This window comes from Haemaphysalis longicornis, unplaced genomic scaffold (assembly GCF_048455015.1).
Source record: "Haemaphysalis longicornis isolate Haplotype H1 unplaced genomic scaffold, Haemaphysalis longicornis Haplotype H1 scaffold_12, whole genome shotgun sequence".
Classification (NCBI taxonomy): domain Eukaryota; kingdom Metazoa; phylum Arthropoda; class Arachnida; order Ixodida; family Ixodidae; genus Haemaphysalis; species Haemaphysalis longicornis.
In genome coordinates this window covers 114,367,726-114,385,245 of record NW_027526225.1, presented here as the reverse complement: position 1 = coordinate 114,385,245, position 17,520 = coordinate 114,367,726, and the positions used below count along the sequence as shown (strand labels likewise).

The 17,520-nt window shown below is 48.6% G+C and overlaps 1 protein-coding gene across 1 annotated transcript; it reads right to left on the bottom strand.

Moving 5' to 3' along the window:
- Nucleotides 1–406: 406 nt before the first annotated feature.
- On the bottom strand, nt 407–12,630 carry LOC144161800 (uncharacterized). The gene is made up of 4 exons (XM_077692397.1): nt 11,377–12,630; nt 9,175–9,908; nt 3,877–3,989; nt 407–423 (listed from the first exon to the last, which is right to left on the bottom strand). Exons 1-4 carry the CDS (start codon nt 12,628–12,630, stop codon nt 407–409), a joined length of 2,118 nt encoding a protein of 705 aa, XP_077548523.1.
- Between the last annotated feature and the right edge of the window lie 4,890 nt (nt 12,631–17,520).

The following is a 17,520-nucleotide window of genomic DNA, read 5'->3' as shown; positions in this document are numbered from 1 at the left end:
GTTGTGAGCTCGTACCGAAACAATGAGAGGAAAATGAGACGTAAAATTCTTGCGGGCTGAAGAGCATTCCGCAAACAGTAGGAAACCTTTCTTTGCTAAAAAAATACAACCAATGCGTGCTTCCGGTGATCTCTTGCGGCGCAGTAACTTTGGGACTTACTGAGTAACTTAAGAGGCAAAGGTCAGCTCAATGAGCCATAGAACGGAGAATGATATAGGAGTAACGGTTATGGACACGAGCGTCCGCGATCAGTGAGCGATCTCGGAATGAAGACATCCTACCTCAAATTAAAAGGTAGAGGTGGAGTTGGGTGAATCAGCTGTAACGCGGGAAATAGACAGCTGGTGGACCACCATGGTGACAGGGTGGCCACCTAGAGACGGGACAATGAAAGTAGGAGAAGACTCAACGGTCAAACAAATCTGGGGGCAGGAAAGAGGCAACTGAAGCAGGGAGACTCTGCATCCACCTTCCGGTAATTTCTCTATGACGTCACAAAATCTTGTTCGTGGGAATGGCGGCTGCAGGGAAAAGCCACCGTTAAAAACACGGCTACACGATGTAGCGGGGCCGCTGGACCCGATTGAACGTTTTACTTGAATTCGAACGTGTAGTTAAACACGCTGATTTTAGGGCTTAGTGCTGGCCTCTATTACGTCACTACTGCCGATAACGCGTCACTGTAGCGCGAAATTTGAAAGTTTTTCAATATTTCGTGCATTTTCTCCATTAGGCGAACGTTTATTGCTGGAATGGATTCGGGTGACCTGTCTGTCTTCATGGTCCCTTCAAACCATTGTCCGCGGCCAGAATACGAAACACACAAACAGGAGGATCATGCCTCTCGAATTCTATTACCTTCTCATACCGATTCAAAACAAAATGTCACCATCATGGCTACGCAAAATACTGCGCACGGACGTAATGCGGACGGAATCAATTAACAAAGTGCAGTGGGCCCACGGAACAGCAGCCAGCCGAATCACTACACTTTGTATCTACAAGGCGACAAAGCATATGATACAGAAAATAAACTAACCAACGTGCGGTATATTTTTGCACCCTGCACTAGTACGCTTGAGAGCTACGCTTTTAGCAACCGCTTTTGTGAGTGAGTTTGACCAGTGCATTGTATGTATATTTTGGTATTATGCATCTGTAAGGAGAAGTACTACAACATCTTACGCGTGCGAAAAACATAAAATGTGACTTTGCGGACCAAGGAAACCCCTATAGGCTTTGACGTGTGCGGTATGGCACGTTAAAGGAAGACAGCTTAGCTTTTGTCGCGTGCGCCGAAATCTCGTACCCATACCGGTGCGCACTGGGCACGAGAGTGCGAAAAACTGGGACGATCGAGGTGAATGAGCTCGACCCGCCACGGTGGCTCTACGGCAAAGGCATTGTGCTTCTTATCTTAAATCACTCATTAAACTGTTCCGGCGGCGTTTCTTTTATGCAGGCAAGAAACGAAGACGCCCGTGTGTAGCCATATCGGTGCACGTTAACGATCACCAGGTGCTCTGAATTAATTCGTAGTCATTCACTACGGCGCGACTCACCGTCCGGGTGTAGCGTCGGCGCGTGAAACCCCAAGATTTGAAAGTACAAGCTAAGCAAACATCGGCTGTAGTAACTTTTTCACGGGTGACAGCAAAATAAGTGGCTGACGGAGTAAGAAACTTCAGTTGCTAGAACCCGCAGGCGCTTCCGCTGTTTCTCAATTTTTGTAAAGATTCAATGCAACAACAATACACTTGGGACTAGCAGCAACTGTTCTGCTTGTTATTCCGGTCAGCTTGTGCCACTGTACGTGGTACCATGTACCGTCTGATCTATGCGGTCCCGTTGTTCAAACGAATGTTGAAACTATGCCCCGCTTATCGATGTCCCCTGTAGGGAGAGGGGGTCATGCGATTCCATAGGAGATAAGATGGCAGCACTTAGAAGCTGGGGCAGACAATTGAAGGAAAGGACAACAGAGCTTGGGAAGTTGAGCTAAGCAGAATCTGGAACAGGTGCCGTGAGACAAGGTTATAGAGTAACCTAAGGGGGGGAGGCATTCTCTTCGAGGGAAGGCCAACATAATAGTGCTTTTGGATATTGTTGCTGTGCCCAACGATGTGTGATGCGAATTTATTTTTGTGAACGCCCCATCTGGCTACATTATGAACATGACATAACCGCGAAAAGACCACGCCACAACGCACAGGTAAAAAACACTTGTCTTCTTGTTGCGCCTTATTTTCACATTTACATGGTGTTGGCAATCCAAGCCTTGTGTTTTGTTTACTTTTGTGTCCTCGCCAGCGTCTGGGAGCGCCCACCTGTCGTATGTGTTTCAAGTAAAGCGCGTTTTACAATCTAATGTTTTGTATGCCGTGCAGGCTATGTTATTTGATATAAACAGTGTATCACCCGTCGTCACTCGAACAGACAGTTCGTGTTTGATCACTAATTTTCTAGATGTGACTCGATGGTTCACGAAGCATCAACGCCGAAGGATAAATTCTCGCAAGGCAATCACCGTTGCATCCGTTTCGCCGACGCCAGTCTGCGTATGTCACATCGTTGACTGCTGCTACGCCGCTTGTGTTTGCTTTGAGTTTTCGTGGAGCCCAAGTTCCCTCCAATGAACTTTTGTTCCTTAAAAACGAGCGTCGTCGTTGGCTACGCGGCATCCTTACATCAACGCCAACAATACCCAAGAATTTTTTTATTAGCTTGCATAGTATGCCTGTTGGAGCATTCCCTTTTTTTCTGATATTAGAAACTACTATGCGAAAATGGCCTCAATGAAAACACTGTACTTCGTAAGAAGAAAAGTACCTTTCGTTGCCCAACAATTTCTCGCAAGCGTTGTAAGATTCGCGACTCAGTCTCAAGGCAAAAATATTCGTTTATGTCATTTCAGTAAGAGGAAGAGAAGGGAGATTATTGCCGGCACTTATTGGAAATTTCCGGGCAGGCTTGCTTGAGATCACTTACAGCAGCGCCTACAGCTGTAGCGTGCTAATGAAGCGGCAGTAAAAAAATCCACAGAAATTCATCGAATTTGTCTACAAATGCGTCGCTCTCACAAGCCGCTTCTCTAGAGTGAGTTCGTTACAGCCAAATATCGCTGATTGGAGGACTTAACACGCCGACGCAACGCCAGCGATGAGGCGCGCCATAGTGGAAGGTTCCGGATTAATTTTGACCACCGGGAGATCTTTAACGTGCGCCGAAATGGATATTTATCGTACAGTCGGGCGATATTGTTATGAGTAGCGAAAGATCTTGTGAAGTTTTATTTTGCTTCTTTTCGCCAGTGATGTAAATTTATGCCATTGATCGGTTTACGCTATTTTTATTCGTATTTTGAATGTTATTTTGCGGACTTTTTCGTTTATTCTTTAGTTTTAGGAGAGATGTCTAAGTATTTTGTTTTATTTTATTTCTTTTTTATTTCTATTGTATTTCTATTACTTTATAATTTACATTCTACTATTTTACTCTGCCCGACCAACTATCTACACTTACGCTATTTTAAAGATTAATGGTTACTTCCCCGAAATCTGAATTTTTGTGGTAATGCAGGAAGTTACATCGTTCGTCATTGTAGCTGGTTTTTTTTGGATTTTGAACGTATTTTTCGCGGACTTTTTCAAATATTCTTCGGCTTTGGGATAGATGTGTAAGATGCATATATTTTCTAATTTTGTCAGATCCTCTTTGTGAAAATTTGGAATACCTAGCGGCCTCAGAAACTTTAATAATTAAAGTTCTTTGTCTTTTTCAAAATTCTGTCCGACGAATTATCAATGTTTACGCTATTACAACTATTAAAGGTGTTACTTTCACTAAATCTTGAGTTTTTGTGGCCGCCCACTTACCGGGGAACGTTATGCCGGAAACGGCCAGTATGACGACGACGAGCACGAAGATGAAGAGGAAGACCAACAGCATGATCAGGGACCGCTCGGGGAAGAGGCTCATCCCATCGCCGCTATGGTTGCAGAAAAAAAAGATGAAAACGAGGTCAGTTCGGCCGCCTACAAGCCGCCGACAAACTTCGTTATCGTCCCAATTACACTCTTATGCGCTACAGATGCAGCGGTACTGGATTACTTCGCGGTAGGTCAATACGAAGAAATCGCAAATATTGCGGACAGCAACAAGCAGTGCGCATGCGCTGTCCGCACTACGTTGTGAAATAATCCAGGAAACCAAGCAAGTTGCAGCCCCTACAGCAGCATCCCTTTTTTGTTGCTATTGATGCGGAGAAAGCAGAAAACTTGACGGCCTGATAAGATGTCTGCTCCGTGAGAACTTTTCTGGGCCTCTGCTATTTACCGCTTCCAATCATTCACCTGGATCTCCTGTACCCCAAACCCAACGACGAAGACGAAAGCGTCAGTAGTGTCGTCTTCGCGTTCAGGTTCGACTGTCCTGCACTAACAGTGGTAGTCAGACACAAACTCGTTTTCGTTGCAGTGTCTAGAACGTTCAGCGCTACAGCTATGGCTACAGTGCCGACCGACTCAAATTGTAGGGGCGAAGCCCCTTAGGACCTCGCTTTGTCCTGGGCTTGGCGTACGTGTTGCGCATGCGCGAGGAGCATTGCATTGGATTAAATTGGTATGGATTGGATTGGATTGGATTGGATTTGAATTTGGATTGGATTGGATTGAATTGAACCGGATTGAATTGGACTGGAATGGATTTGATTGGATTGGAATTGCACATTCTGTACACACGCGTTGTCACTCATTTACATGCCCGAGTGGGCAATGCAACAGGTGATTCACGGTAAGAATGATTCCCGGTGCTTCGCCCACTCGTCATGATTCACTTCGTGGAGATGCGTGAATTTTAAGACTGGGCTGACACGAGCCACAGTGTCTGCCGTGGTGGGGGTTCAGGGGTTCCTCTCCAGCTTTATGTTCTCACGGGCTGTGGTTTTATTGCAGCTCTTGCCACCCGTTTTTTTTTTACATTTTGATGGCTTAAGTTAGTTTTCGGTGTTTTAAATGATTGTTTCTGCTCGTTGTATTGTAATAGGTTTGTTTACGTTACGTTTCGCTAAAGGAGGGCGAAGTAGCGCCAGATGCAGCATTTTTTCGTCCAAAAACACAAATGAACTTCGTTTTAGCTGTGTGCTTACAGTGCCGTCGGATGGCGCTCTAGACACCGCCTTTTTGTTAACGGAGTGGCGGGTGTTTAGTGAGGGACGTTGGAGAGCGGTGCAAGCAGGATGCAGCGGAAGCTGCAACGACGCACAAAAATTGAAACTGCCGGATGTTTGTAAAGACACTACGTTTGCGAACGATCATTGTTAAACGAAACTCAAGGTACACTACCAGAAAAGTAAATACCGCCCCATACCCATTCTGGCAATTCAAAAACCACCGCCCACAAGTCATTCGTTCCACCTGGGTTGCTCCCTTCCTGCAAAAATCCAGAGCCAGATGGGGCTCTAAAAAAGGCTGAGCGCAATAGAGAAGACGTCTAGCAGTAAAATAGGACACACAAAGCACTTATCAAACACGGCGCCGACGCTCAGTTCCAATGCTAACCGCGAACAAACGTTTCGATGATATGGGGCAATTCTCCTTTCTGGCAGCCATATCATTTTAACCATAAAAGCAGCCTTCGAAACACTTTGCCCATCTGTACCTTCTCGAGTCAAGGCATGCTACCGATGCGTTCCAATTCATAAAATGCAGTGACTACGAGACCGGGGCACGTTTTAGGTGGGTGGTTGAACTGCACGATGCGTGTCATTTTGTTCACACACTAAAATGTACCAGACGTCATAAAGTTGGCTTTCCTGCAGTGGGTTCTGGTGTTATGATCTACGGCGCAAGTAAGGCCTAGAGAGCTTCGCTTTACTATCCTAACGCTGTATGTATCTCGGCGTTGCTAAGTGCGACGCGATAACGACAATATTACGTCAACATCAACCCGATAGCGGGGCGTTCTATTCCCTGCAATATTACAAGCGACCTGCTGCGGTGTACGTATGACTCTCGAAAACGTAAGTCAGCGTGCCCAACTCGGGTTCCCTCCCCGGTTCTTCCCGCGGTTTTCTAGGAAGGTTCCGGGCCAAAATGTGAATATTTCTTGTGAACCACACCAACAGCGTGTTCACTTCCCTCTCCGGAACCTCCCCGATTAGTGCAATTAGGGACCAAAAAAATGAGCACCTTTTGTGAACTATCGTGGCAAAGTCGATGGTATCACGGGAGACCGCACATATCGTATTTGCACGATTCCAGAGCACCCCCGATTGTAACGCGTAGATAAGTGTACTTTATTTGAAGCCGATTCTACCGGGCAGATCTGAAATGCATGACACCAAGTATTTGCAGAATACTATGAGACACATCGAACTGTGGCTGCAAAAACCTTTTGTTCTTAAACTTGTTGATCCATCGGTCTCTGGCATTAAAACTGGAGCCGGGAACATGGAAAGCGTTTGCTTTTCCAAGCATCCTGACCTTCCTTCATAATGCCCATTGAGGAATGTGCAGAGTAGCTACACAAACTTATATACGTGATGTTGACGAATTGTTTCGGATTGGATTGATTTGGATTCCGGGAGGAGTTAGTGTTTGAAGCCGTTTTGAAGCAGGATTCAATTTTTAGCCCGATTGTAACGCGCACACCAATTCGAAAGCTACATTTAGCGAAACAAGATGCGCATTAGATTCGTGCCAACACAGTAGTCCTCATGGCAGGATGACTGGTCGAACGGGATGTTTCGCCACCCCTTCACGCCGGCCAAGGGCGTTATGAATCTACTTTACATTGCTTTGCCAGCGCCACAGCTGAACAGCCGGTGCGCGTGTCCAAGGTAACGCGTAGTTGATTAAATACTAGAACACGGCGGTGTATTTGCAAAATATTAGAGTAGTACAACATAGATACATCAGCCTCTACAGTGAGATCACATGTCAGCACCCTGATACAAAAGGAATGCCATAAACGATCATATGACAGGCACACCAACTGAGACTGAGAACAGCCTGCTGCCAAAGCCATCGAGTTTGCCATGTTATGTCCGGAAAACGTCATGCATGGCAATTATGTTATTGATACAACACTGCTAATAATACATGAATAAAGAAATTGTTCACACTTAAGAGAGCAAATAATATATCAATAAATAAAATGTTCAAAAGAGGATACCCATTCAGAGAAGCCAAAATACGGCCACTACTAAAAGATGACGTCACAGCCAGGACACTGGAATTTCTAAAATAAAAGCGCCCTTGTGTCCCCATTGAGGCCAATAAAGACAAATCCTTAGCACTCCATCAATGGCGGGCTTCATAGCGCAAGTGTTGCTCCCGCACGTAACGCGCTAATATGATTTAACCCATCATGCTACAGGAAACCGTGTCCCCAGATGAAACTTATAAAGCAGATTAACGGACCGCACGACCAAACGCTTGGAGACTTCCCTGGTCCATACCATAGAGAGTAAGGAGTAACCAGTAGGGCAGCTCAATAAAACATCTTGTTGTGTGAGTTGGTTCATGATTGCAGAAATAAGGATGTGCGCAGCAATAACGAGGAAGTTGAGCGGACGGGACTGGTGCAGTATGCCATCTAAATTTAGGGTCAAGCGCGGAACCAATAATAATTTCTGATGAGTGGCCCCTGTAAAGCAGAACTTCGAAAGAAAAGAGAACGATGGGATTCCCTGAGCTAACTCGGCTGAGCTCTAAAAAGCAAAAATAAGATTTAATAGCGTAACAATGAAGCATAAAGACCACAACAATATCCCAACAAAACAATAATAAATTAACAGAACCTAAACTTCCTGTATCCAGCATATCCACTTAGGTGATAGGAAGGAAAGTGCAAGTGTGCAGAGTGCTTTCGCCTCCTCAAAAGAGTGGGAGATTGATTGATTGATTGATTGATTGATTGATTGATTGATTGATTGATTGATTGATTGATTGATTGATTGATTCATTGATTGATTGATTGATTGACTGATTGATTGATTGATCGATCGATTGATTGATTTCATTTCATTTCATTTCATTTGACTGACTGACTGACTGAGTGACTGACTGACTGACTGACTGACTGACTGACCGACCGACTGACCGGCTGACCGGCTGACCGGCTCGCTGGCTGGCTGGCTGGCTGGCTGGCTGACTGACTGGCTGTCTGACTGGCTGGCTGACTGACTGGCTGGCTGACTGACTGGCTGGCTGGGTGACTGGCTGATTGATTGATTGATTGATTGATTGATTGATTGATTGATTGATTGATTGATTGATTGTGCGGTTTAGTGTGTAGAAGCTTCCCCTGGGCTGTGAGGCGGGCGTGCCGTAGTGAAGGTCTCCGGATTAGTTTTGACCACCTGGGTAGCGAAATCTCGACACACGGCGTTCTTGCGTTTCGCCTCCATCAGAAAAGCGGCCCCTGCGGCCGGGATAGAACTTGCAGCATACCCGGCGTCCTCAAAACACACGACCCTGTATTTTGTTCACCGCCGTAATTTCCACGATGAACTACACAGTTTAGAAAATAAAATGCCGATAGTTTTACCTTGATTCTGGGCGTACAAGTTTGAAGCACAACAGACAACACTGAGGCCGTGATCGATTCATCAATACACTTCACTGGATTGCACATTACGCCGAGGTACTGCTGAATCAGTTGCCGAAGGTAAACGCTCGAAACAAATAGGATAGAATGTTAAGATGGTTGGCGGAAGCAGGTATGGGAGTGGGGGGCAGTCTTTTACTGCGCAAGTCTGACCGCACTCAATTTCATACCATACAGCTTGTGCAGGCTAACAAACACACGAGTGAGCAATATACGTAGAGTAAAAACACGCAGGACAACTGCAAGACGTAAATATAAACAGACGGAAATATATTTAAGCTTTAAAGAGATAGCTCGCACTAAACACCATGCATGTGCTAAGCATAAGCCTCGGACAAAGCAGTGATCCAATAATAAACACCAAAGAGAATTTACAATACCAAACCTTTCCGCACTAGAAAGGTAGCTCAGAAAAAGACGCAGATTATTGGTAAACACCTGGCTTCAGCTCTGACTGGGCTAACAAGGAGATGCAGACAAACGCTTCAAAATAGGCCTAACGCGTCGTCCCTTCAGTGTGCAACACTTGGAATAAAGAGATAAGGGATGCCGCGAAGACTTACCCGCTCTTCAGCGTTGTCATGGGTGTCCGGCTGGGCGAAATACCCACCAGTCTGGGAGTGCCCACGCGCGAGGGCACGCGCTGAAGGAACTGGCGGCCCGGGGTGCCTCCTCCGGGCGTCATCCCCCGCATGCGGAATCCCGGCGACTGCTGCCCGCGTATCATCATGAAGCCAGGCGACCGCTGGCCTCGCATCATAAAGCCAGGCGACTGCTGGCCCCGCATCATAAAGCCAGGTGACTGCTGGCCCCGCATCATGAATCCCGGCGACTGTGGTCCCCGCATCATGAATCCAGGTGACCGTTGGCCCCGCATCATGAAGCCGGGCGACTGTGGTCCCCGCATCATGAATCCCGGAGACTGCTGGCCCCGCATCATGAAGCCGGGCGACTGTGGTCCCCGCATCATGAATCCCGGAGACTGCTGGCCCCGCATCATGAAGCCGGGCGACTGTGGTCCCCGCATCATGAATCCCGGAGACTGCTGGCCCCGCATCATGAAGCCGGGCGACTGTGGTCCCCGCATCATGAATCCCGGAGACTGCTGGCCCCGCATCATCATGCCTGGCGACGGCGGGGGCCGCATTCCGACGCCTGGCGTCTGCGGCGCCCTCATCATGAATCCTGGCGACTGCTGGCCCCTCATCATCATACCAGGCGACTGTGGGGGCCGCGCCAAGCCCGGCGACTGCGGGGGCCGGATCGCGAAACTGGGTGCCGATTGCGCTGGCCGAATCTGTTGTCAAGAGACGAAAATCGATTACGTTGATTTTGTCAACACTAGCAACAATTACCCAGGGCTATAGGTGTCCAGAGAAACGTCCACCGTCAGCTAAATTTCAGAAAGGAGGTCTTCGGCCCGTTACACATAGTGCTAATTTCGCCTGTGTATTCGCAGCTGCGGCACCGTTCATGCGGCAGAAAAACCTTTTTTGTAGCGTAAGCAACACTGGCCGAGGTTTAGCAGTTTCGCGTGAACCTTGTAGGGCAATGCTGCGCAAGCGTGCGGAGCATTGGATTGGATTGGATTGGATTTAGATTAAACTGAATTAACTTGGGTTGCATTGGCTTGGATTGAAAATCCAATCCAATTGGAGTACGGGTGTGTAGAAAACTGGGTCTGCACATTCGCCGGTCTGCGCATTCCAGAGGAGTGACGTTATAGCCGCGGCACACACACTGGCGTCGGCGCGTGACCAGGTGTGCGCCTCCGTTGCACAGTAGTGAGTCTGACTCTGCGCCAGAGCCACTTGATAGCCGTTTCGCGTGGCTCCTGGAGAGCAGTAGTGCGCATGCGCGAGGACCAGTGACTGGACTTGACTGGACCGGAACGGAACGGACTGGACTGAACTGAATTGCATTGCATTGCATTGCATTGCATTGCATTGCATTGGATTAGAAATATTTTGGCAGCAGTAAGCATGATAATAAGCTAATCCTAGACAACCAGGAAACTGAACAACATCCAGCTGAACCTTAGCTCATGCTACGTATATCCTGGCATAGCCGGGCTAAGTCACTGCTAGTTTTTTTTACCTTCATTGCTATGACAAATTGCAAAATGCCAAGCAGCATTCACAGTAGAGGTTGGACTGTTGCAAACATTTTAAAATTTGTCACAGCAATGAGAATAGAGCCTTTTTTCGCACAAGTGGTGCCGAATCTGCGAATTCTCACGGGAAATTCACGCTATGTAGAACCGACATTGCGTTCAATGCGCAGGAATCTTAAGAATACACGTCCTTAGTACTTCGCGAACCTGCACAAGCAATCTTTAACCTAGCAGATGGCACGTATTTTCAACCACAAAAACGCAACATGCCTACAAAGACAGCTTTGTGTGCTTCAAAGGGCGTGAATCGAGAGTCCGATTCCCCCTCCCTGGTAACATCTACGTCAGTTAATTGCTACGTGTATGGATGGCTTTTTAGATGACAGAATTGGCGCTCAGCCGGTCAGGTCACATGCAATATCAGCATGTAGAGACCAGTCAAAACCTCTGAGTGGCGAGCAAGATTTTGTCACGCTCGTTTTTTTAGAACACACCAAACGTGAATGGCAACGTCTGGTAGGCTTCTGAAACTGTCTGGGGAACAACCGAGTTGCGCTAAGGAGAGGCGTGTTATGTCATCCAAGTCAAACGCGACTCGATGCGCTACACCACAGCAGACACCGCGAAGATTGAGAGACGCTTTCTACTTTACCGGAGCTGGCGAGGCCGCTCCCTCGCTGGTGTCAGTGGCAGACTCTCTTTTGCGGACGACCTCGTAGATGACCCGCTCCGTCCTTGAGACCACGTCGTCGCCCAAGGGCTGCTGGTACTGCCTGGCGAGTTCGCGCATCTGCTGAGTCATCTGCGTTGTCAGGGGTGCGGGCGGCTGCTGCTGGTAACGCGGCGCCCGCACCTCCTCCTGCGACCTCTGGCTCGGGTGCCGCTGCAAGTCGTAGCCCGAAACCGTCGTGGGTGGTGCGATCCTCTCGCCTAAGTTAACGACCACAGTGGTAGGTGGCAGGATGATAGGCCTCTGCGACGGCTCCCTCGAAACAGCCACACTCGACGCCGGCCTCCCCCGCTCTAGCTGATCCAGCCGCTCCAGCCGATCCAGCCGCTCCAAGCGATCCAGGCGATCCAAGCGATCCAACCGTTCGAAGTGCTCCATCCGATCGTAGGGTGAAGCGCATTCCAGGCGCTGAGAAGGGCGATCCAAGCGCTCCATCCGATCGTAGGGCAGAGCGGCTTCCAGGCGCTGAGTAGGACGGCCGACGGATTCCTCGAAGTAAAGTGCTTGCTTGCTCTGGCGCTCTCGACGGGCCGGGGGCCGCTCTTCGTAGTAGTCATCGTAGGCCGGGCGGAAGCTCAGGTGATCTGGTGGTACGTCCACGTAGTAGGATTGCGTCCGCCGTGCTCCGCCTTCACCACCACCGGGCTCTGTCGAGGTGATGGTTCCGGAGGGTGTCCTTTGGAACATCTGGACCTCGACGTAATTGCGATTCTCATCCGCGTCCTCGTAATCGTCGTTGTAAATCCGTTCCGCAAAAACGGGACCCTGTGAGGCCATTGCCTTGAGCATGCTCTCCGACGGAGCAGGCGCCTTGTATGAACGCACCTTGGCTTTCTTGGGGGCCTCGACAGAGCCCTCAGACTTCTCACCCTTTGACTTCGAGGACTCGACTGAATCCTTGTCGAGCGAGGGTGACGCCCTGCCGGAACTTTTCGCAGAAGTCTTGCAGGAGCCTTTGGTGGACGCCCTACCGGACACTTTGCTCTTCGGGCTCGTCTCCTTCGGACTTTTCTCCTTAGAACTCTTCTGCGGGGGACTCTTGTCCTTGGGAGTCTTGTCCTTGGGTGTTTTGTCCTTGGGAGTCTTGTCCTTGGGAGTCTTAGAACTCTTGTCCTTGTCCTTTTTGTCCTTCTTGCCCTTTTCTTTCTTTTCACCATCCTCCTCTTCCTCGGGCATGGCTATGGCCTTGACTCGCCGAGCCCCGGTTCAAAAGTCCAACTACCCTGCAAAGCCCGAGGCAAGCACCAAAGCAACCCAAGAAACGTGGTTAAGAAGGAAGGCCTAGAAACTGAAAAGAACGAAAAAAACGACTTCCGTGAGTGAGCGGAGGCATAGGGACATTGGTCACAAGGGTCGCGTGACCCAATTCCCACTCCAGGTATAAGGACCCTTTATTGTGCCGGCAGCCGGTAAAGTAGGCTGCGAAAAGTGTTACCTGAGCCTTCCAGTTTAAAAACCAGCATTATACCACAGCGCTACAGGGGCAGCTGCCGACACGGCTTTTCAATGGGTTATTTATCAAATTTAATCTCCGCGTAGCGTGCTTAGCCAATAAGAAGCGACTGCCGTGAGAAATTTCTGACGGTAATTTTCCCGGTTGCCGGGATAATAGACACTACCAAAAACAAAACAACGACACATGCCTAAACACAACATTATGGTAAAAAAACCCTTCAAACAATGACACATGGCTCAACACAACATAATGATAAAGCCCCTCCCGCTCCTACAGTTGCGCGTGTTAAAAGCGTTTCAGGTTAACTAGTTCATTTAATATGTTAGCCTAGTCAGGTTGCTCGTCTTGCATTTTCATTACATCTCTGATATAAGCAATGCTTTCAATAAACTATTCCCTTGCTTTTCGTGCATCCAGGTCTGCATGTCGCAGGGGCACACGAGGTTTCCAGAGACTGTGCAAGCTCACGGCCATAAACATGTCAAGTGGCATGCCTCCATCATTACGCGTTTGAAGGAAACGTATTCCGTAGGGAGATACCGGCAGTTCTTTCTTTAGTGTCCGCTGGAGGATGTCCTAGTGGAACACTGCAAACGGGGCTTTTTAGGGAGTATTTATCCCATAGAATCTCTGAATAGTCTTCTTACCCTGTGAGAGGACACTGCCGTGAGAAATTTCTGACGGTAATTCCCCCGGTTGCCGTGATAATAGTCACTACCTGAGCAATATATAAAGACAGAATGCTCGAAAAAGAACCGAGCGGATCTGCATTACCCACTACCAAGTTTCTCAAAAATAAACACCGTGAATAACGTGAAGAAATTCACAATCTTTGGCAAAGTTAATAAAAATAAAAACGAAATATAGAATAAGGTGGGATCGAACGAGCCACTTCGCTACCCGAAACATGAGGCGCGACCATTATGCCACGCTAATTTTTTTTATTGCTGGTTTAAACAACGTACAGCAAATACAGGCTGGTAGATGTCATTAGACACCGCTGCCCTGCTTTGAGCAAGCAGTTAACCACCGTTGACACCGCACCCTGCAAAGGCAGACGTACCGATCACAATGAAGCAAGCCTGGACAACCAGTCAGAAAACAGTGCCGGCCGATTATCCCTACCGTCTAAAGTGCCGTCTAAAGTGCCGGCTGGAGGCAATATATCCACTTCCTTAGGCATTCTGTCTTTACGGTGTACATTCGCTCTGCTTAATCTCCGGAACGCGCTTCGGTAGAGGGGTGTAAGGGGGGAGGCGGCGAGAAGTTTCTGTCTAGACAACTCAAATCCCTGCTCGGCTCTGGTTTACTGACACCGTTGTGCCCTGTATACCCCCTGAAGAACGAGATCCACAGCGAAGCTGCGCGCGAGATGGGACCCGCTCGAAGGGCAAGGCTCGAGACAGCCGGGGAGGCGTCCATTCCGGCTGCCCCACGGCTGTACTCACTCGTTTGAGGCGAAGATGGAAGTGCCCCCAGTCCCGAGGCTGCGAGGGGATGCGAACCGCGGGCCGCTGATCCGTCAGGCCGCTGTCGGCCGCCGAGCGACCCCGCACGAGCTGCCCACCGCACGAGCTGCCCACGCTCTGCGCACCCCGGGGCCTCAGTCCTCTTTGTCTTCTGCGAATCGCTCTTTCACTGAATGTCCTCTTCGCACCATAAATCACAGCGCCGTCGCCTTGTGTGCCCTTTACGAGTCCCGGCTTTTTTTGGCTGAAATCCTGCTTGAGCAGTTCCCAGCGCCCGTCATCGCCATCGTTTGGGTTATTCTAATCATCGTCAACTTCCTTGTCCATGGCATCATCAGCATTGTCGTCGTCACATCTGTGCTCGAATTCTGATGGGCTAATTTCGCGGCCCATTTGTTGTTGCGGTTGCCCAGCAAAAGAAACGCTCAACTGGCTACGCGCCTGCCGTGCGCGCCCACGTTTTTTTTGTTCTTTCGTGCCTGCCTAAATTCATCCTTTTTTTTTACCGAACCAACTGTTAATAAAGAGCGTCCTAAAATCGTATCCCCTAGAATCATGAAGGGAATGCGAAGTAATCGGAAGAGTAATCATCGGCCATTTTTATCTGCTTTTCTCAGGCGTACGACTCGGCTTCTCTTTTTCTTCTTAACTATTACGGCTTGATTGTGCCTATAGATTTCATTTTGTAGCGAAAGCTACAGTACGCTATCCCTGGAGGTGTTCGCGGGTTTTCCAGTTTTGACCTTGAGAGCTAGAGGTTAAACCACACCCCCTTCCGCAAGCGCCCGGATTTGAGCAGCGCCCGCTGGCGGGGCGAGATAGGCGAGGAGGGATCGTAGAAGCGTGCGGTACCCGTGCCGCCACATTGCGGAGGAAGGCGAGGACGCCGCCGCCGCAGCGATGAGTGCGCGCGACGAAGGAAGGCGACGTGCGCGCAGGGCCGTGTGCGATGGAGTAGGACGAACATCCAGCTGTGGTCACTCGCACAGCGGTGACGCTTACACAACGCCGTGAGGTGAAAAAGAGGAGACACGCTACTGTTGAGTACAGCTTCGCTACCTTCAAGTCTTACGCGTTAGTGTGAGCCCCCTTCATTTTTTCTACGGATAAAGCTAATTCTTCTTGGCCAGTCTCCGAGAGCGGGTATGCGTCATTTAATGCAGGGCACCATCGTCTTCATCAGGACTATTAGTGGTGGGGATGATGTTATTAGCAGTAATGTAGTGGTACATTTATAAGCTGAGGACGAAGGGTCGACCAGGAGAGAGTATTATAGGGGAAAGGACGTAACAGCTAAGTCTGGTTAATAGGACTTATGAACCCGAACTCGCCAGCACTCGCCCCCGGCAACTGGTGGTGGTGGTGGTGGAGGCCCATAAACTTGCGCATACCCACTCAGGGGATTGGCAAAAAAAAAACTTTTCAATAAAAAGAACCAGATAAGGCAAAACAATACAGTCGATGAAAGAATTTAGTACGTATATTGAAGAGAGAAATAGAAAAAGAAAGAGGAACGAGAAAGCCTGATCGGAATGGTTTGAGTACGGAAGACGAGCCGTCTCTGAAATTAAGGAATGGATGGCGTGACAAACATCCCCATGGCAGTGGCCTAGCTTCGTGTCCCCAAAACACAAAAACACTGGCAAAGTTAACGGCAGTACAAGACGCCGCAGGCGAGCCTCCAGCAGCCTTCTTCGATGATGAGAGAATCGGCGGCAAAAAAGGAAAAAATGTTCATCCGATTCAATTTCATGGCAGATGTGGCACAAGGGTGAGGTAGTTAGACCTGCCCGATGTAGGTACGGATTAAGTGGGGGAGCACCACAACGAAACGAGGTCAGCGAAACTTCGCACAAGCCAGTTTCGCAGAGGCTTCTTTTCCAATGAAACCTGAGATGTTCGAGCTCCGGAGAAGTGGGCAGCCCGTGATCAGACACGTCCTGGGCCAACAGGTATTGGCGATAACGGGCTAGCAACACGCAAGCAAACGGGGAAAGCACCTCCACAAACTGGCGTCCGAGCGCGCGCTGCCGCCTGCATATTTGTAAAGAAGAAAGGAACGCCCTTGCAACCTGAACTGTACTGCCTAAAAAGGGCAGCATGGCTTCTCGTACAGTGATGCAGCAATTTTAAGACCGTTGCAAACACAATACGCTGCTTGAGATTAGTCTTTTTAAATGACGGTGATGATACGGTGTAGGACATACATAGGATATGCTTTTTCCATAGATGTTGAAGACTTGTTTTACTCGGTTCCGCACAATGAAGTGTAGGTCGCAGTTGCGGAGTGTATCGAAACAAATGGTGAGATAGCCTTTCAGAATGGTGCTGGTGTCTCTGTTAATAATTTTATGTCCCTTCTTGAATTTTACCTTAGTGCCGACCACATACTTACGAAAATAAGCTTTACAGACAAAAGAAAGACATTTGCATTGGCTCTTGTGTATCGCTAGCACTTTGCAACATTTTACTGGCAGGCATCGATCGGGATCTGTCAGTCGCTCGACGGGGACGAAGTTTTTATAGTTTTCAGATATGTTGATGATTTTTTGGTTCTTTTGCAAAAACGAGACCAAGTAACCTATCCTAACACAGTCATGGAAGTTTTAAGTCATTTTCATAAGGGCGGGAAGGGTTTAAATCTTACACATGAGCTACCCCTTTACAGTAAACTCCAGTTTTTAGACATTAAAATAACTTTTATGGACGACCACGTTTGCTGGGAATACTCACCTAGAACCTCCAAGGAACTGTTGCCTTTCGATTCTAAAGCTGTAAACCGTGCCATCGCCACATGTGCCTTCGGTCTGCCGTGTACAAATCGCGTGAGCATGCTATGGGAAGCAGTTTTTACCATCAAATGGCCAGGCTTAAAGCTGCTGGCTTTTCGAGCTCAACCCTTACCGCCGTGGGGGAGGGTTTGCTAAAGAAAACGAAAGGTGCTCCTCAGAGGGCTAATGCTGAGCACTTGCAAAATGACCCGGTTGTGTTTTCAGCGCCCTTGAAACTTGTCACGCAGTGCTCAAGAATAGCGCCGGAGCTGAAACGCAAAAAATGCGAAAAGAAGCATGTCACGCCTTTCATTAGGTGTGCGATTGGTGTTGTGTTCGAGATACCTCGGACTTGTGGTAAAGTGTATAT

Bases quoted from the DNA above. Each gene is read 5' to 3' on its own strand.
- LOC144161800 (XM_077692397.1), bottom strand. From the start codon at position 12,630: ATGCCCGAGGAAGAGGAGGATGGTGAAAAGAAAGAAAAGGGCAAGAAG. The intron at 9,909-11,376 runs GTAAAGTAGAAA...TCTTGACAACAG, and splicing joins GAGCGGCCTCGCCAGCTCCG to ATTCGGCCAGCGCAATCGGC. The intron at 3,990-9,174 runs GTAAGTCTTCGC...CTGCAACCATAG, and splicing joins ATGACAACGCTGAAGAGCGG to CGGCGATGGGATGAGCCTCT.